This window comes from Oncorhynchus tshawytscha, linkage group LG25, assembly GCF_018296145.1.
Source record: "Oncorhynchus tshawytscha isolate Ot180627B linkage group LG25, Otsh_v2.0, whole genome shotgun sequence".
Classification (NCBI taxonomy): Eukaryota; Metazoa; Chordata; class Actinopteri; order Salmoniformes; family Salmonidae; genus Oncorhynchus; species Oncorhynchus tshawytscha.
The window spans coordinates 28367898-28389524 of NC_056453.1; the positions used below are offsets into that span (position 1 = coordinate 28367898).

At 43.8% G+C, this 21627-nt stretch overlaps 1 protein-coding gene across 1 annotated transcript in view; it reads left to right on the top strand.

Moving 5' to 3' along the window:
• The window catches only part of camkmt (calmodulin-lysine N-methyltransferase), a 187350-nt gene that overhangs the window by 161429 nt on the left and 4294 nt on the right, over positions 1-21627 (top strand). The window contains exons 9-10 of the mRNA XM_042306201.1: positions 8156-8219; positions 16106-16237. Coding sequence (XP_042162135.1) covers positions 8156-8219; positions 16106-16237 — 196 coding nt within the window. The remainder of the gene's footprint in view (positions 1-8155; positions 8220-16105; positions 16238-21627) is intronic.

A 21627-nucleotide genomic window follows, 5' to 3' on the forward strand; every position in this document is an offset into this window, starting at 1 on the left:
TGCAATTCATCCCAAAGGTGTTCAATGGGTTTGAGGTCAGGCCATTCAAGTTGTTCCACACCGATCTCAGCAAACTATTTTTATATGGACCTCGCTTTGTGCACGGGGGCATTGTCATGCTTAAATAGGAATGGGCCTTCCCCAAACTGTTGCTACAATGTTGGAAGCACACTATTCTCTAGAATGTTATTGTATGCTGTTAAGATTTCCCTTCATTGAAACTAAGGGGCCCGAATAATGAAAAACAGCCCCAGACCCTTATTCCTCCTCCACCAAACATTACAGTTGGCACTATGCATTGGGGCAGGTAGCGTTCTCCTGGCATCCGCCAAACCCAGATTAATCCGTCGGACTGCCAGATGGTGAAGCGTGATTCATCACTCCAGAGAAAGCATTTCCACTGCTCCAGAGTCCAATGGTGGCGAGCTTTACACCACTCCAGCCGACATTTGGCATTGCTCATGGTGATCTTCAGCTTGTGTGCGGCTGCTCGGCCATGGAAACCCATTTCATGAAGCTCCCGACGAACATTTCTTGTGCTGACGTTACATCCAGAGGCAGTTTGGAACTCTGTAGTGAGTGTTGCAAACGAGTACAGGCAACTTTTATGTGTTTATGTGTTTAGCACTCAGCCGTTCCGTTTTGTGAGCTTGTGTGGCCTACCACTTCGCGGCTGAGCCGTTGTTACTCCTAGACGTTTCCACTTCACAATAACAGCACTAACAGTTGACTGGGGAAGCTGTAGCAGGGCAGAAATTTGACGAACTGACTTGTTGGAAAGGTGGCATCCTATAGCGGTGCCACGTTGAAAGTCACTGAGCTCTTCAGTAAGGCCATTCTACTACCAATGTTTGTCTGTGGAGATAGGATGGCTGTGTGCTCGATTTTATACACCTGTCAGCAATGGGTTTGGTGGAAATAGCCAAATCCACTAGGGGTGTCCACATACTTTTGTATATATAGTGTGTATCAGATAACTGGTGGGTTAGGTTCAGATAAAGGGGAAGTAGTGGAAGTGTCTCGGAGTATGTTTAGAGGGGTGGGGTGCCCCGCTGACCAGGGGAAGGGGACAGAGAGAGTGGCAGAGACCGGGTAGACTGCCCACCCCTCGCCTCCCCTCCCTAAGGCCCAACCTCCATTGTTCAGCAGTGACCCCACCCACACAAAACAGGGGGGTCACCAGTTCACCATATAATGAACCTGATTTGAGGTCAGAGGTCACGACCCCAACGTATGTTAGACGTCGTCATTTCTAAACTCACATTCTTACTCACCACACCCACAATCTGCTCCCGTTACAAAAGACAGGTCAATGGAAGCATTATGTCATTGTGGTCAATAGACTAGAAAGTGTTTTTACAAACTTAAACTTGTATAACCTTCACATCTGTGTCCTTACAATGGATTTGTGAAGTGACATTTCTTGTAAAGCAAGAAAATGAGTCTGAAACCATCTTAGATAAGTGCGGGAAGTGATTAGTGGAACAATGAGACTGAAAAAGGAGAGGAAAACTAGAAGCTTTATCTCATCTGTACAAAACAGTACAAGGGCCTTATCATCACCCATCTGCATGAAATCCCTATTCTCTACAGCGGCCTATCCCCTACACATCACCAACTATACCAAAGCCCTGTTCTCTACATGTATTACCTCAGCACCCCACATAACACCCACATAGACTAAGGTCGGAGTTCACTCAGGAAGCTGATCTGGTGTTTTCCCATTGGAGGGAGCCAGAGATACCTCAGAGATAGACTATTACTACTGAGCCTTACTGTATCTCCTTCTGCTGGTACAGCCTGCTTCCTGTTACCAGCACAGAGAGGGACTTTCTTTCTCCATAGATGGAGGTCAATGTATCCTTCCATATACAGTACATGTCCCCGAATGTACTCTCACTGTTTCCCAAAGCATTATTAATCCCATCACACTGAGACTAAGTGCCCACTGTGATGCACTGTCCTGCCCCCTGTTTTGTTACTGAAATCAAGTGTATTTATTTTATTGTTTTATTCCAGTCTGGAATTCTAAACCCAGGTCACAATGTTCTGTGTGTGACACAGTCAGGCCCATCAGTCGGGTCAGTCAGTCAGGCCATGCTGTGCGCCGCTTCACTCCATCCCGCTCTGCTCCCCTCTGCACCATCCTGCACCGCTCCCCTCTCCTCCATCCTGCACCGCTCCCCTCTCCTCCATCCTGCACCGCTCCCCTCTCCTCCATCCTGCACCGCTCCCATCTCCTCCATCCCGCTCCGCTCCCCTCTCCTCCATCCTGCTCCGCTCCCCTCTCCTCCATCCTGCACCGCTCCCCTCTCCTCCATCCTCCTCCACCGCTCCCCTCTGCACCATCCTGCACCGCTCCCCTCTGCTCCATCCCGCTCCGCTCCCCTCTCCTCCATCCTGCACCGCTCCCCTCTCCTCCATCCTGCACCGCTCCCCCTCTCCTCCATCCTGCACTGCTCCCCTCTCCTCCATCCTGCACCGCTCCCCTCTCCTCCATCCTGCACCGCTCCCCTCTGCACCATCCTGCACCACTCCCCTCTGCTCCGCCCCCTCCCCTCTCCTCCATCCCCGCACCGCTCCCCTTCTCCTCCATCCTGCACCGCTCCCCTCTGCTCCATCCCGCTCCGCTCTCCTCTCCCTCTCCTCCATCCCGCACCGCTCCCCTCTCCTCCATCCTGCACCGCTCCCCTCTGCTCCATCCCGCTCCGCTCCCCTCTCCTCCATCCTGCACCGCTCCCCCTCTCCTCCATCCTGCACCGCTCCCTCTGCACCATCCTGCACTGCTCCCCTCTGCTCCATCCCGCTCCGCTCCCCTCCCCTCTCCTCCATCCCGCACCGCTCCCCTCTCCTCCATCCTGCTCCGCTCCCCTCTGCTCCATCCCGCTCCGCTCCCCTCTCCTCCATCCTGCACCCCTCTCCTCCATCCCGCTCCGCTCCCCTCTCCTCCATCCCGCTCCGCTCCCCTCTCCTCCATCTCGCTCCGCTCCCCTCTACTCCATCACGCTCCGCTCCCCTCTACCTCATCCCGCTCCCCTCTCCTCATCCCGCTCCGCTCCCCTCTCCTCCATCTCGCTCCGCTCCCCTCTATTCCATCCCGCTCCGCTCCTCTCTCCTCCATCCCGCTCCGCTCCCCTCTCCTCCATCCCGCTCCGCTCCCCTCTCCTCCATCTCGCTCCGCTCCCCTCTACTCCATCACGCTCCGCTCCCCTCTACTCCATCACGCTCCGCTCCCCTCTACTCCACTCCCCTCTCCTCCATCTCGCTCCGCTCCCCTCTCCTCCATCCCGCTCCGCTCCCCTCTACTCCATCACGCTCCGCTCCCCTCTCCTCCATTCCGCTCTGCTCCATCCCGCTCCGCTCCACACGGATTTCCTACAGAAGAGACAGATTTGCATAGGGAAGGTCACCAGCTAACGTGATTGGAAAGTTTCCCCCAGATTGCAGCGCTGCGAGCCAGTAGGGGCTTTGTGTTGGATTATGCTAGATCTGGGTTGTATTGTTGCATTTAGTCAAATTACTTTAGCACTCATTTGGGATAATATTGGTCCTGACAGAGGCTATTGTGATTAGAGTGACGGCTGCTTTGGGTGTGATTGGAGGGGGAGGGTGAGGGGGGTGACTGAAGCCCAGCATGGTGCTGATCTGACCGTGAGTGCGTTACCAGGGTGATCACCGTAGGCAACGAGGCGTGCATGAACACAAGTCTGTTTCCTCTTCTCATCTCCTGCTCAATGACGCTCCTGTCACCCGTCTCCCCAAAGAGAGGACAAACATGAGTGGCCACGTTAACACACACACAGTCTCTGTCTGTCAAACTCACTCAGTCTCACTCATATTTGAATACAATTACACTCCACTTCCTCCACTTTCTCACACAGGTTTAATCTCTTAAATCTTAATATCACCTTTATATTCCTTATATTCTCATCTGAATTTAAACAATTTATCTGAACTCCTCCTACAAACAGGCAGATACAGTATACGATCTCATTCCAAGCCCTCCACCTTAGTCTTGCCATCTCTTTTTAAATCTCTCATTCCGTTTCATCTAAAGGAGTTTTACACACATTGCACCAGTGTTCAATGATCTGATAATGGTCATTGCTGAGTAATGACATATGATAGCTTGTTGAGTTCCAAGCTTGTTGAACTCCAACAATTATTCAAATGTCACTAGGTTTGTACAGTTTTATATCATGTCACTGTTGAGGGTTGGGGATTAAAATGATGGTTGTTACTTGTAACTTATATAAATTGAAAGTTGTTTTTATCACTTTCTAACATTATCATATTTTATTTATATAAACACAATGAGCTCCAAAGGTATTGGGACAGTTACATTTTTTGTTTTATTTTGGCTCTGTACTCCAGCACATTTGAAATGAAACAATGACTGAGGTTAAATTGTTGCCCCCCCGTTTTGCCATCAGAACAGCCTCAATTCGTCAGGGCATGAACTCTACAAGGTGTAGAAAGCGTTCCACAGGGATGCTGGCCCATGTTGACTCCAATACTTTCACTGTTGTGTCAAGTTAGCTTGGTGGTGGACCATTCTTGATACACACAGGAAACTGTTGAGCGTGAAAAGCCCAGCAGCGTTGCAGTTCTTGACACAACCCCAGTGCGCCTTGCACCTACTACCATACCCCATTCTAAGGCACTTCAATATTTTGTCTTGCACATTCACCCACTGAATGGCACACATACACAATCCATGTCTCAGTTGTCTCAAGGCTTCCTTCTTTAACCGGTCTCCTCCCCTTCATGATTTAAATAGTGACATCAATAAGGGATCATAGTATTCACTTAGTCAGTCTATGTCATGGAAAGAGCAATGTTTTGTAAAATGATTTTTTAAATAATATGTATTAACTTTTTTTCAGGATAGCCCAATTGAGACCAGGGTCTCATTCCCAATCGTGTCCCGAGTAGAAACATTTTCCACAACAGGAAGAACAATTTACATTACATTTAAAACAAGAAGAATAAAAATAACCACAAGGCACATCCTCAAGACCACAACAAACGAACCATTCAAATCAATCCTCAATGAATTCATTCAACACTAGAGTCCTAAACTGCCCTAGTGGCACCAGGGAATCATTTTGTACGTTATTCCAACAATGGGGGCCACTAAAACTAAAGGAGGATTTACCTCAAGTTAACCAATCCTGCGAGTGGGTTTGGTAGCTCATTCTTTTATACAATAGCAATGAAGTTAGGTAAGTTGGAAGCTTGTGTGGTAGGGCTTTGTAAACAAAGAGGAAGTAAGGAATTGTTATATGGGACTTTAATGAGGACCAGCCAAACGTTTTGATACAGGATGCAGTGGTGAGTATTAAAACTGTCACCAGTGATCTAACGAACGGCGCTGTGGTGGACGGCATCCAAAGGTTTAGGAGTAGTGGCTGCTGCAATCTGGTAAATGCTGTTGCCATAATCAAGGACTGTCAGGAAAGTTGACTGTACAACCTGCTTCCTGCTATTTAGGGAGATAGATCTTTTTATATATATATATATTTTTTTAAACACACTTTGAATCTTAGCTTTTTAACAAACTCATCCATATGCTTTTTAAACATGAAGTCTTTGTCAATTGAAATGCCCAGATATTTGTAGGCGGGAACCCGATCAATGGGAGGACCATCCAATGAATAAATATGTAGTCCATCTGAAACATTCAGTAGAGAACATCATGTATTTTAGTCTTGCCCGCATTAAGTACACATTTTAAACCAGCCAGGGCTTTCTGTAAGGTAACGAGGTCAGATTGCAGCTCTAACATAGTCAACAGTTGACTAATGGCATACATAACAGTGTCATATTGAATATTAGAAGTTGTATTAAAGTAGTCAAAAGTTTAGTATTTGGTCCCATATTTCTAGCACACAATGACTACATCATGCTTGAGACTTTACAAACTTGTTGGATGCACATGCTGTTTGTTTTGGTTGTGTTACAGATTATTTTGTGCCCAATAGGAATTAATGGTAAATAATGTATTGTGTCATTTTCATTGTAAATAAGAGTAGAGTGCATTCAGAAAGTATTTAGACCCCTTCACTTTTTCCACATTTTGTAACATTACAGCCGTATTCTAAAATGGATAAATTGTTTATTTCCTGCATTAATCTACACACTATACCCCATAATGACAAAGCTAAAACAGTTTTTTATAAATTCAGAAATACCTTATTTACATAAGTATTCAGACCCTTTGCTATGAGACTCGAAATTGAGCTCAGGTGCTTCCTGTTTCCATTGATCATTCTTGAGATGTTTCTACAACTTCATTGGAGTGCACCTGTGGTAAATCCATTCGATTGGAAAGGCACACACCTGTCTATATAAGGTCCCACAGTTGACAGTGCATGTCAGAGGAAAGATCAAGCCATTAGGTCGAAGGAATTGTCGGTAGAGCTCCGAGACAGGATTGTGTGGAAGTACAGATCTGGGGAAGGGTACCAAAAAATGTCTGCAGCATTGAAGGTCCCCAAGAACACAGTGGCCTCCATTATTCTTAATGGAAGAAGTTTGGAACCACCAAGACTCTTCCTAGAGCTGGCCGCCCAGCCAAGCTGAGCAATCCGGGGAGTAGGGCCTTGGTCAGGGAGGTGACCAAGAACCCGATGGTCTCTCTGACAGAGCTCCAGAGATACTCTGTGGAGACCTTCCAGAAGGACAAATATCTGCAGAGCGAAGGTTCACCTTCCAACAGGACAAGGACCCTAAGCACACAGCCAAGACAACGCAGGAGTGTCTTCGGGACAAGTCTCACTGTCCTTGAGTGGCCCAGCCAGAGCCCAGACTTGAACCCGATCTAACATCTCTGGAGAGACCTGAAAACAGCTGTGCAGTGACGCTCCACATCCAGCCTGACAGAGCTGGAGAGGATCTGCAGAGATGAATCGAAGAAATGAATCGTCATACCCAAGAAGACTCAAGAATGTAATCGCTGCCAAAGGTGCTTCAAGAAAGTACTGAGTAAAAAATAAATTGACCCCAAAAAATGTTTTATGTGTTTTTCCTTTGTCATTATGGGGTATTGTGTGTAGATTGAGGGGGGGGGGGGACAATTTAATCATTTTTAAAATAAGGCTGTAACACTACAAAATGTGGAAAAAGTCAAGGGGTCTGAATACTTTCTGAATGCACCTATATGTTTCTAAACACTTCCTCATTAACGTGGAGGCTACCATGATTATGGTGAATAATGATGAGTGAGAAAGTTACATATGCACAATCATACCCCCCAAAAAATGCTAACTTCCCCTGTAATGGTGAGAGGTTAGCATGTCTTGGAGGTATGATATTTGTGCATTCTCACTCATCATTATTCATGATTCATTCAGGATTATCCGTACACTCATCATTATTCAAGATTCATTCAGGATTATCCGTAATCATTGTAGCATCCTCATTCATGTAGAAGTGTTTAGAAACATATTCTATTCTTATTTACAATAAAAGTGACACATGGCACTACATTATTTACCATTAATTTATATCGGGTACAAAATAATCTGAAACACAACCAAAACAAACAGCAAATGCATCCAACAAATTTTTTTGAGTCACAAGCTTGAATATAGTCATTGAGTGCTATGAATATTGGACAAATACTTTTGACTACTTTAATACAACTTTAAGTGAGTTTGTCCTTATACTTTTGCTCCCCTAAAATGGGGGGACATGTACAAAAAGTGGTGTAATTTCTAAACAGTTCACCTGATATGGATGAGAATACCCTCAAATTAAAGCTGACTGTCTGCACTTTAACCTCATTTCAAATCCAAAGTACAGAGCCAATATAACAGCTAGCTCACTGTACATGAATACAGATAATTACTTTGTATACTTGTGTTCAAATCATTGTTTTGAAAAATCGAGATCTGTTAGCGATTTGAAGTGTTTGTGTGTCATATGTTTGATATCTGTGTACATTTTAGACTTTGATGAAAATAAAGGGAGGAGAATATAAATAAAAAATAAAAGAATTTTACTCATGCAAATTGTTTTTCTTCTGTTTGTGGATTTATTTGTAAACAAAGGAAAATAAATAGCCTCCTAGTTTATCTTGAGTCACTATCGCTGGAATGCATTCTAATCTATCTCTTTCTCCCCCTCTATTTCTCCCCCCCTCCCGCCTCAGCTTGTTTCTGGACCAGTACAGAGGCAGCCTGGTTGATGCAATAAGGAGATTACTGCGACCAGACGTAAGTGTGTTTCAATTCACTCTGCAGCAACGGACTCCCCCGTAATTAGGCTTCACCCAGTGATTGAGACAGTAATGGAATGGCAGGATTAATATCATGTAATACTTTAGTACTTATTGTGTACAACTTGAATGGAGTCCTATAATCTATTTAATGCTTTCCCCCTAATCATAAAGCAGGGAACTTCTCATATTTGCCCCTGGTGATAAGAGACACGCTACGAGAGGCAAAGTAAATGAAAAAAGGCTTCAAAGATAATGTGTGATTTCTATTTATCTGTCTGGCTTTTTCAAGTATTGGCTTTGATAGGAAATGTCTTTATATTAAAAGGGGAGGGTGAAAGGAAGAAGAGGAGGAGAGGAGGGGGTGTGAAAGTGCTGACGTGGTAACGGTGGAGGGTCCATGATCTTTGTAATCCATTCAGAGACGAGGAAGTGGTACTGATCCAAAACACTACAGTTTGAACCCCTTGCCCCATCTCTTTCCTCCTCTTCTTCACCCTCCCTCTATCCCTCTTTTCTCCCTGGGTGTCCAGAGGGTATAGATAGATACACAGGTCCCCCTCTCGAGGAATGTTTTACTTAAATTTCCTTTAAGTTCACTGTAAATCATGTATTATGGCCGGTTTACCAGATGTACATGTCTAATGTATGCCGTCCAGAGCAGGTTTAATCAGCACAGCTCTCTACACGTATCCTGTATCCTTCTATTCCCTGATATATTGTTGGTTTGGAACTTTCTCCCTCTTTTTCACAAGACCACCGTCCACATATTGACTATGCTCCCTTCATTTGAATGCAATGGCTTTTGATGCCTTGTTTATCTCTAAGTTATAATGCAGATAATTGAGATTATCTGAAATTAGTCTTTAGACCTAATTTCCCTCTTTAATCTATCTCACCCTAAAACCACAGTACCACAGACTGGCCCCTGAACAGATTCCACAACAGATTGACAAAACAATTCATTTCTACTACTAATGATGTTAATTTGTTTTTCCAACATGGAGGCGTGCCATCCCCATCCTAATCAGCCCATTACAGTGGAATTGTTTTTTTGTTTAGTTTTTTTGGGCTGATGTTTTTTTGGGGCGGGGGGGATTCTGACTCCTCAAACAGATGAAAAAACAGCTGTCAAAACCAGCTCATCCCCCTGTTATTCTTGTTTTTTATGTTTATTTTGTTTGTACTGCTGTGTGCCTTCCCATCCTCCAATTTAATTAAAACAAATAATATGATCAAAAATATGAAATAATATTTAAAGCCGAAGGATTTCAAAGAAACTTTGAACCTGGAGCTAATCCCCTTACTGCTGGTGGTCTGACTGTGCTAGCTGTACTGGTTCATCTAGAAAGTGTGGATGCGTTTCAGCCATTGATTGGATTAGGTGAGTTTTAATATTTTAGTTTATTATCTAATATAATACCTGGGAGAAATCAAATAGAATGGAATCACAATAATACAGATGGCCACTCACTGGCTAACTCCCTGGCTGGCTGAAAGGAGAGGAGAGCAGAGTGGTCAGAGCTAAGAGTTCAGCCTGGCCACAGGAGAGGCAGGACTCAAATAACTGGGTCGACACGCACAAACACACACACAAACACACACATACACTGAGTGAACGGGTGCAGGGCGTCATTGATTGATTAGCATAGGGAGAATGGCTGGGCTCCTTTTGACAACCCAAGATTAGGGCTCAGCCCAGGGCTTAAATTGCTTACCTTCCTCTGGCTAAGGAAGGCTCGGCTTTCAAAATACAGGTCTGTCACCTGGACCCAACGCTGTCTACTTGGGGAATGATAATGCATATAAACAATTAAGGAGGAGAGGAGGAGAGAGGGAGACTGGAGGAGAGAGAGATGGAAAGAAAATGGGAGAAGGGGAGATAGATAGGGAGGGAGAAAAATAGATGGTGGGATGGAGAAAGAGTGGATGAATCCCTTGACTAATAGGTTATTGTAATCTATGCACTGTTGAAAATGGTGTTTTTCCAGAATAAAAGTAAGCTACCAGAGACACAACTCTCCTCTGGCTATAGCCTACCTGCTGAAAGGGGCTTGCAATAGATTTGATTTTGATTGTTTAAATCAAACTTTATTTGTCACATGCGCCGAATACAGCAAGTGTAGACTTTACCGTGAAATGATTACTTACAAGCCCTTAACCAACAGTGCAGTTCAAGAAGAGTTAAGAAAATATTTACCAAGTAGAATAAAGTAAAAAGTAACACAATAACATAACAATAACGAGGCTGTATACAGTCGGTACCAGTACCGAGTCAGTGTGCGGGGGTACAGGTTACTTGAGGTCATTTGTACAGGGTAGGGTGGAAGTGACTATGCATAGATAATAAACAGTGAGTAGCAGCAGTGTACAAACACATTGGGGGGGGGTCAAATGTAATAGTCCGGTGGCCATTTGATTAATTGTTCAGCTGTCTTTTTGCTTGGGGGTAGAAGCTGTTAAGGAGCCTTTTGGTCCTAGACTTGGCGCTCTGGTACCGCTTGCCGTGCGGTAGGAGAGAGAGTCTATGACTTGTGTGACTGGAGTCTCTGACAATTTTATGGGCTTTCCTCTGTCACCGCCTATTATATAGGTCCTGGATTGCAGAAAGCTTGGCCCCAGTGATGTACTGGGCCGTACACACTACCCTCTGTAGCACCTTGTGGTCAGATGCCGAGCAGTTGCCATACCAGATGGTGATACAACCGCTCAGGATGCTCTCGATGATGCCGCTGCAGACAGTTTTGAGGATCTGGGGACCCATGCCAAATATTTTAAGTCTCCTGAGGGGGAAAAGGCTTTGTTGTGTCCTCTTCACGACTGGCTTGGTGTGTTTGGACCATGATAGTTCGTTGGTGATGTGGAAAGGAACTTAAAATCCTCGACCCGCCTACTACAGCCCCATTGATGTTAATGGGGGCCTGCTCGCCCTGCCTTTTCGGGTAGTCCACGATCAGCTCCTTTGTATTCTCACATTGAGGGAGAGGTTGTTGTCCTGGCAGTGTTGGCAGGCGTGTTGTTGCCTACCCTTACCACCTAGGGGCGGCCCGTCAGGAAGTCCAGGATCCAGTTGCAGAGGGAGGTGTTTAGTCCCAGGGTCCTTATCTTAATGATGAGCTTCATGGGCACTATGGTGTTGAACGCTGTGCTGTAGTCAATGAACATCATTCTCACATAGGTGTTCCTTTTGTCCAGGTGGGGAAGGGCAGTGTGGAGTGCGATTGAGATTGCGTCATCTGTGGATCTGTTGGCTACCAACGTGAGTGCTACGGGGCAGTAATCGTTTAGGCAGATTACCATTGCTTCCTTGGGTACAGGGACTATGGAGGTCTGCTTGAAACATGTAGGTATTACAGACTCAGTCAGGGAGAGGCTGAAAATGTAAGTTGGTCCGTGCATACTTTGAGTACACGTCCTGATAATCCATATGGTTCCGCGGATTTGTGAATGTTGACCTGTTTAAAGGTCTTGCTCACATCGGCTACCGAGTGCGTTTTCACACAGTCGTCCAGAACAGCTGGTGATCTTGTGCATGCTTCAGTGTTGCTTGCCTCGAAGTGAGCATAACTCATGTCTGAGTTTTCCTTTTGTAGTCCGTAATAGTTTTCAAGCCCTGCCACATCCGATGAGTGTCAGAGCTGGTGTAGTAGGATTCAATCTTAGTCCTGTATTGACGCTTTGCTTGTTTGATGGTTCATCTGTGGGCATAGCAGGATTTCTTATAAGAGTCCGGATTAGTGTCCCGCTCCTTGAAAGCGGCAGCTCTAGCCTTTAGCTCGATGCGGATTGTTGCCTGTAATCATCTGACCACTTCCGTATTGAGCGGTCACCTGTACTTCCTGCTTTAGTTTTTTCTTGTAAGCAGGAATCAGGAGGATAGAATTATGGTCAGATTTGCCAAATGTCGGGCGTATATGCATCTCTGTGTGTGGAGTAAAGGTGGTGTAGAGTTTTTTTGGTCCTCTGGTTGCACATGTGACATTCTGGTAAAAACTTGGTAAAACTAATTTAAGTTTGCCTGCATTAAAGTCCCCGGCCACTAGGAGCGTCGCTTCTGGGTGAACATTTTCTTGTTTGCTTATGGCGTTATAGAGTTGGTTGAGTGCGCTCTTAGTGCCAGCATCAGTCTGTGGTGGTAAATAGATGGCTACAAATAATATAGATGAGAACTCTCTTGGTAGATAGTGTGGTCTACAGCTTATCATAAGGTACTCAGATGAGCAATACCTTGAGACTTCTTTAAAGGTTCACCATCCGCAATAGTTTTGGTAGTTTTGCTTTAAACAATCAGAGTGTACAAAACATTAAGAACACCTGTTCTTTCCATGACAGACTGACCAGGTGAATCCAGGTGACAGCTATGATCCCTTATTGATGTCACCGGTTAAATACACTTCAATCAGTGTAGATGAAGGGGAGAAGACAGGATAAAGAAGGATTTTCAAGCCTTGAGACAATTGAGACATGGATTGTGTATGTGTGCCATTCAGAGGGAGAATGGGCAAGACAAAATATTTAAGTGCCTTTGAACTGGGTATGGTAGTAGGTGCCAGGTGCACCGGTTTGAGTGTGTCAAAAACTGCAACACTGCTGGGTTTTTCACATCAACAGTTTCCTGTGTGTATCAAGAATGGTCCACCACCCAAAGGACATCCAGCCAACAGCATCCCTGTGGAACGCTTTGGACACCTTGTAGTCCATGACCCGACAAATTGAGTCTGTTCTGAGGGTAAAAGGGGGTGCAACTCAATATTAGGGAGATGTTCTTAATATTTTGTACACTCAGTGTGTATTGTACATAAAAATATATACATACAGTGGGGTCCGAAATGATTGACACCCTTAAAGATGAGCAATATATAATACTGAGCTATATTGTATGCTCCAAAAAAATGGGAAGTTATATTATTTAATACAATTGGTCAGAGAAAGAGATTTTGTTTAACAAGTAATAGCACATTTTCTCAAAAAGGTAGGGGTCAAAATTATTGACACCCCTAAGGATTCTTATAAATAAAGTAGTCAAAAAAATGTAGTATTTGGTCTCATGTTCCTAGCTTGCAATGACTACATCAAGCTTGTGACTTGCAGTTCGTACCATGATTACCATGATTATGGATAATCCTGAATGAAACGTGAATAATGATGAGTGACAAAGGTACAGAGGGTCAAATATCATACCCCGAAGACATGCTAACCTCCCCTGTTATTGGGAATGCTGAGAGGTTTGCATGTCTTGGAGGTATGATGTTTGGCCCTCTGTAACTTTCTCACTCATCATTATTCATCCATTTTAATACCCCATTGTAAAACAATAAAATGTGAAGAAATCCAAGGGGGTGTAGTCTTTCTAAATGCACTGTAAAATAATATAATTTACAAAAAAAATGTGCATACAGTATAACTCAGTATTTTTATTATTTCTTTTATAAATTCATTATTACTAATATTTATTAAGGGTGTCGATAATTTCAGACTCCACTGTACATACATACAGTGCTAAAACATATTCACACCCCTTGACTTTTTCCACATTTTGTTGTTACAGCCTGAATTTAAAATGTATTAAATGTAGATTTTCTGTCACTGGCCTACACACACTACCCCATAATGTGAAAGTGGAATTATGTTTTTACAAATGTATACAAATTAATTAAAAGCTGAAATGTCTTGGGTCAATAGGTATTCGACCACTTTGTCATGGCAAGCCTGAACAAGTTCAGGAGTAAAAATGTGCTCAACAAGTCACATAATAAGTTGCATGGATTCACTCTGTGTGCAATAATAGTTGTTATATGACTACCTCATCTCTGTACCCCACACATTTATCTGTAAGGTCCCTCAGTCAAGCAGTGAATTTCAAACACAGGTTCAACCACAAAGACCAGGGAGGTTTTCTAATGTCTCACAAAGAAGGGCACCTATCGGTAGATGGGTAAAATAAAAAGCAGACATTGAATATCCCTTTGAGCATAATGAAGTTATTAATTACACTTTGGATGGTGTATCAGTATGCCCAGTCACTGCAAAGATACAGGTGCCCTTCCTAACTCGGTTGATGGAGAGGAAGGAAAACACTCTGGGATTTCACCATGAGGCCAATGTTGACTTTAAAACAGTTACAGAGTTGAATGGCTGTGATAGGAGAAAACTGAGGATGGATCATCAACAATGTAGTTACTCCTCAATAATAACCTAAATGACAGAGTGAAAAGAAGGAAGCCTGTACAGAATAACAAATATTTTTAAATATGCATCCTGTTTGCAATAAGCACTAAATTAAAACTGCAAAAATTGGTGCAAAGAAATTCACTTTATACTGTATCCTGAATACAAAGCATTGTGTTTGGGGCAAATCCAACACAAGAATAATGTGCAAATATTGTAATAATCCAGGTATGCAAAGCTCTTAGAGACTTACCCAGTAAGACTCACATCTGTGCCAAAGGTGATTCTAACATCTTTTGACTCAGGGCTGTGAAAACTTAAGTCAACTAGATATTTCTGTATTTCATTTTCTAAAAATGTGCAAAAAAAATGAAAACATTTTTTCACTTTGTTATTATAGGGTATTGTGTGATGATGGGAGATATTTAAATATATGTCATCCATTTTGAATTCAGGTTGTAACCCAACAAAATGTGTAATAAGTCAAAGGGTATGAATACTTTCTGAAGACACTGTACATACACACACACACACTGTGTAAAGTGTCTGTCTTTGTGAAAAACTTAACGTAACTGTACATAACTATGTAATGGATTATACAGTAAAGCTACTTGAAGCTTTCCTAAATTGAAACCACCAATACATTGTGCATAGTACATGAGTCCGTTTCTGTTATGACATGGACTCTTAAAATTTAAACAACGTGTTGAAACTGTGTTGCTCCTTTTGCTGAAACAAGCAACAAATGAGTCTTTCGTTGCCTAGGCTTCCCACAATGCAGTAGCAGCACACATAGAAATATAATGAATAGAACGACCTTGGGCCCTCTATTCTCTGGCAACTTGAAGGTCTTCACTATTTACCACAGCCACAAAGTCTCTAATTTCTAAAATGTATCTTATTAAAATGTTATTTTAGATCTAACTTTTACCATAACCTTAACTATACTGCTAACCTTAAATTAAGACCAAAAAGCCAATTTGAACTTTGTGGCTGTGTTATCTAGTGGAAACCCAGTTTGACTGGTAAATTGCAATGCAATAGTTTCCATGTTAATGTAGATTGTTAATTCAAATGATGTTAACTGATGTGGCTCATGTAATGGAATGTATTTTTTGTAATGTCACTTGAGTTGAATCAACAAATCACACTTGCTGCTTTTACTTCCTGCTTTGCTCTTCTGTGTACACTCTCAATGGCCTCCAGTCCACCCATTATGCCATCATTGTCTTAAATGGGGACACCCGTTATATATTCATTTTATGTATATGGCAGCACATGCAGTCAGGAGCGGAGCAGAGGAGAAAATGTGCTTCTAATTATTTGAATATGAATTGTTTGCTATTCGAACGGTTATTACGGAGACCGTGATCATTTGGCTGTCCAAGTACCATCATCCAAAATTCCATGACAGTCACAGCCCTAGCAAGCATATACATAAGCAGTTATAAATAAGCATTAACCTGATTCAGAAACATACCATTACACACGTAAAGTACAGGTATACTTTTGAAATACATAGGTTTTTCAATTGTTTTTTAATAAATTGATAGACTGTGTATCTCTTTCTCTGTATCTCTCTCTGTCTCTCTCGCTCTCTCTTTCTGTTCTCTTTGTCTCTCTCTCGGTCTTTCTGTTCTCTCTCTCTCTCACTGTCTCTCTCTCTTTATCTCTTTCTGTCTGTCTCGCTCTCTCTCTCTCTGTCTGTCTTTTTAGGGTACAGCCCTGGTGTTTGCCCCCACTAGAGGAGACACTCTGGGGGAGTTCTGTCAGCTGGCCGAGGGGACGGGGCTCCAAGTCTGTCGCTATGAGAAGTATGATGAACAGGTGTGGGATCTCCACTTAAAGGTGAGCAAGACGCCTGGTATTGGAGCTAGAGCCCTGTCTGACAGGCCCTGTCCGAACCCTGAAGAGAAATGTATTCGGTCCTCCAAACCCTTACAGGGAGGGGTCTCTTGTCGAAAAACATCAAGGGAAGGGTGCTGTCCAAAGTTTATAAAATGTAGGTAGCCCAGGATCTGAGTATAGTGCTGTAAAGGCCTTGCACATTGAGAAAGAACAAGTGCAGTTGCTATATAATCTTAGTGAAAGAGAGAGCGAGGGAGAGAGAAAGAGGCAGTGTTACGAGCAGCAGTCAGTGTCCAGCTGGTTAATGGAAGCGCGTGGGCGTGGGCGGCGCCTGGCGTGTGGTGGGCATGATGGCAGGCACACTGAGTGGCCCATTCAACTGCCTGGAACCGTCAGAATGGACCGGCCTACTGAAGGGTAAAAGGGTCTGTCAACAGGACTCGGTCTTTCTCCTTTCCGGGGTATTGTATCCTACAATGGAGGTCTGGAGTACTGCTGGTTTTCTGTTATACCTGATAATTTATTGCACCCACCTGGTCTCCCAGGTCTAAATCAGTCCCTGATTAGAGCAGTGGAACTGGCTTTGAGCTCCAGATTTGAATTTGAGGTCGCTATTCTATGAGTGATTGAGCTGCAGCCTTTTGAGCTCCCACCATTCTGCTGGGCTGTGGGCGACCAAGGACTGATAATAATAATGTATTGGATTCATTTAGCGCCTTTCTACATACTGAGGTACTCAAAGTGCTTTACATACAGTAGTAAGCGGGAAACTCCTCTCTCTGGCAGTCTGTGAGGTTACCTAGGCCATGAGAAAGTCATTTATTCTAATGGTATAAATGGTTCAGTAGAGATTCAATGTGGTTGTGGTTAAAGCTTAAACACACCGGTAGGATTGTCAAACGTTTGCCTGGCAGCAGTACTTAGCATCTCTGAACCTAGTGTCGGCAGTCAATCTCTTTTGTGTTCACTGACGAAGTCGTCAGCCTCTAAGCCTTGTTCAAATACTCCAAACCAGAAGGTGGCAGTAGCGTTGTTTGGCAATGCATGTCCGTGTATGTTGCTTATGGTCTAGATTCCAATGTCAGCTAGCTGCGCTACTGTTGCTATTTTGCAAAAAGCCCTTGTTTATACTAGCCAAATAGCTACTGCTAGATAACTACCTAGCAAGATGACAAAGAAACAATTTAATTCACTCTCCATAATCCCATACTGCCAGTGCCAGCCCATAGTCAAATGTTTAGCTAGCTAACAAATGTAAACATATTCACTAGCTATCACAACATAGCTAGCTAGCTTGCTAAGGACACTGCACTAACTTGGGAGTTTATACAGGCAGCTGTTTCATTTAAACTAGCTAATCCATTGTGATGAATTATAATGTCAATACTAGCTACAGTGGTTAGCTAGCTTGAAGGAAGTATTTAGTGTTGTGTGCATGGCGTCTGTGCACTTAAGTAGCTACCATCCCATAACCTGCATTGCATATGAAGTGTGACTAGCTCATCCGTGGATGTATGAATAAAATTCCCACTTTTTGTATTATTTGTTTTTGTTGGCTCCCCCACATGGGGGTTCGTGCTCTCTGATTGGGTGAAAGTCAAGTTGTTGGCCACTGATGAGCATTGTGATTCTACAAGTAGAAACAGTAGGTTTGTTGCTACCGGGTTGGCACGCAGCAGGTACCGCTTTTGTTCTAGCAAGAGAAGGAACGGCCTCCCACTGTGATAAGTACATAGCGGAAGTCTATCAGCAGTGAGATTATCGGTGTGTTTCATGCTTTAGACAGTTAAGGTTTGTTGTCTTTGTCCCTATGGCGTCATGACAGCTATAAATTATATAGACCGACGAGGTAACAGACAGACTTACTAGGTAATAGACAGACAGACAGACAGACAGTGGAATATAAAGTGGCACTTAGAAGCCCATTAGTCGGGGGATTAGCCAGCAGGGTGGGGCGGGGTCAGGTTTCTCTCCAATTAGCAGCCTGGTCCTGGGACTGACCTCTAGGTGGAACTTGAGTCAGGGTTCAGCAGTTAGGATGGGAAGATTACAGAATGTTCAGGTAATGACCATGTTGTCAGGTGGGATGGTATAGTTAGTATAGCAGGCAGCCAGTATCAGGCAGGTCCCCAGTGATCTAAGTCAGTATTCGACGTTCATCCATATCTGAGGAAGTCAGGAGAGGATGTGTGACAGGCCACTAGGGGCAACAGTGAGCACTTTTACCTTCAAGCAATGGACGGGGATGGTGGCTGGGCATAAGCATCTGCCTCTGGTTCCAAAAGTGTTCGAATCCAATGATTAAGTTGTTTTTAATATTTTTGTTTTAAGCCTATCCCAAACCTTAACCCTTATTTTAACCATTCGGAGTTAATGCCTAACCTTAACAATTCTGAGTGAGTTAATTACTAAACTTAACCTTGAAATGAACACTTCAAAATTTGAGATTTGGAGCAACTTCAAAACATGGATGAACGTCTAATTCTGACATGAGACTGAGAGCTTGTTGGCCAGTATATAGGGTGCCTCCCTTCATAACATGACACAGTATTTACAGTACCAGTCAAAAGTTTGGACACAGCTACTCATTCAAGGGTTTTTCTTTATTTCTAAAAAAATTCTACATCGTAAACTATGAAATAACACATATGGAATCATGTAGTAACCCAAAAAAGTGTTAAACAAATCAAAATATATTTTAGATTCTTCCATAGCCACCCTTTGCCTTGATGACAGCTTTGCACACTCTTGGCATTCTGTCAACCAGCTTCACCTGGAATGCTTTTCCAACAGTCTTGAAACAGTTCCCACATATGCTGAGCACTTGTTGAATGATTTTCCTTCACTCTGTTGTCCAACTCACCCAAAACCATATCAATTGAGTTGAGGTCGTGAGATTGTGGAGGCCAGGTCATTTGATGCAGCACTCCATCACTCTCCTTCTTGGTAAAATAGCCCTTACACAGCCTGGAGGTGTGTTGGGTAATTTTCCTGTTGAAAAACAAATCATTGCCCCTATAAGCGCAAACCAGATGGGTTGGCATATCGCTGCAGAATGCTGTGGTAGCCATGCTGGTTAAGTGTGCCTTGAATTCTAAATAAATCACAGACAGTGTCACTAGCAAAGTACCCCCACACCATCACACCTCCTCCATGCTTCACGGTAGGAACCACACATGCAGAGATCATCCGTTCACCTACTCTGCCTCTCACAAAGACACAGCGGTTGGAACCAAAAATCTAAATATCGGACTCATCAGGCAAAATGACAGATTTCCACCGGTCTAATGTCCATGTGTGCTAGTGTTTCTTGGCCCAAGCAAGTCTCTTCTTCTAATTGGTGTCCTTTAGTAGTGGTTTCTTTGCAGCAATTTGACGATGAAGGCCTGATTCTCCTCTGAACAGTTTATGTTGAGATGTGTCTGTTACTTGAACTCTGAGAAGCATTTATTTGGGCTACAATCTGAGGTGCGGAGTATAAATTCATTGAAGTTACTCTAATGAACTTATCCTTTGCGCTAGAGGTAACTATGGGTCTTCCTTTCCTGTGGCGGTCCTCATGAGAACCAGTTTCATCATAGTGTTTGATGTTTTTTGCGACTGCACTTAAAGTAACGTTCAAAGTTCTTGAAATGTTCCGTATTGACTGACCTTCTCTTTGCTTGTTTGAGCTGTTCTTTCCATAATATGGACTTGGTCTTTTACCAAATAGGGCTATCTACTGTATACCCACCCCTACCTTGTCACAGCGCAACTGATTGGCTCAATTGCATTAAGAAGGAAAGAAATTCCACAAATTAACTTTTAACAAGGCACACCTGTTAATTGAAATGCATTCCAGGTGACTACCTCACGAAGCTGGTTGAGAGAATTCCAAGTGTGCAAAGCTGTCATCAAGGCAAAGGGTGGCTGCTTTGAAGAATCTCAAATATATTTTGATTTGTTGAACACCTTTTTGGTTACTGTATGATTCCATATGTTATTTTATAGATCTGATGTCTTCACTATTATTCTACAATGTAGAAAATAGTTAAAAAATAAAGATAAACCCTTGCATTAGTAGGTGTGTCTAAACTTTGGACCGGTACTGTACATTGAATGTCCTCTATTAGCCAGTAGATTCTCAGGTGCCAAGGAACTCTTAACACACTCCTTTTTTTTTACACACACACACGCGCACACACACACACACACACACACACACAGTCTCTCTCTCCACCACCTCCTCTTCATTGTGCCCTTGATGTACCTGAAGTCTGCTGGGGTCTTTGTTGGAGCCGGACCACCTACGGTGTCTCAGTGTAGATAATGATGGGAGACCAGAGGGGGCGGGATAGCTGAGTCAAGTGTCCCACTCCCATGGTCTTTGTGCAATTACACAGAGGTGTGTGTGTTTCTCTATCTGTCGGTGTGTGTGCGTGCATGTGTGCATGTGTGTGCGTGCATCATAAGGCCAATGCACACACACACAGGGTCAGCTGCTGTGTGTGGATATAGCGGCAGCCTGAAGTGGCCTCATCATATCAGAAAGTGATTAATTCTCCTTTGCTTATCTTCTGATGAACATTCTGCCCCCTGTGTGTCAGCTGATATATGTGCACGCAGGACACACACCACACACCACTAAGACTTCTATCACACCCAGCAGATGACTTCAACACACACATGCACGCACGCACGCACACACAAACACCATAAGATACACAGCCTACAGGAAAGAGGAGGTCAGAGACTTAGCAGTGTGGTGCCTGGACAACAACCTCTCCCTCAAAGTTAGTAAGAGCAAGGAGCTGTTGTCGACTATAGGAGAAAAGGGGAGAGCAGCGATGGGGTTGTAGTGGAGCAGGTCGAGAGCTTCACGTTCCTTGTAGTGGAGCAGGTCGAGAGCTTCACGTTCCTTGTAGTGGAGCAGGTCGAGAGCTTCACGTTCCTTGTAGTGGAGCAGGTCGAGAGCTTCACGTTCCTTGGCGTCCACATCACTAATGACAACATGGTCCACACCCACCCACACAGTCAAGAAAAGGACACAACAGCTCTTCTCCCTCAGGAGGCTGAAAATATTTGGCTTTGAGCCTCAGATCCTCCAAAAGTTCTACAGCTGCACCATAGAGAGCATCTTGACTGGCTGCATCACCGCCTGGTATGGAAAATGCACTACCCTCATCCGCAAAGCACTACAGAGAGTGGTGCGGACGGCCCAGTACATCACTGAGACTGAGATCCCTGACATCCAGGACTTCTATGTCAGGCAATGTCAGAGGAAGGCCTGAAAAATTGTCAAAGACTCCAGCCACCCAAGTCACACTGTTCACTCTGCTATCGTCCGGCAAACGGTACCAGAGCATCGGCTCTCGGAACAACAGCTTCTACCCCCAAGCCATAAGACTGCT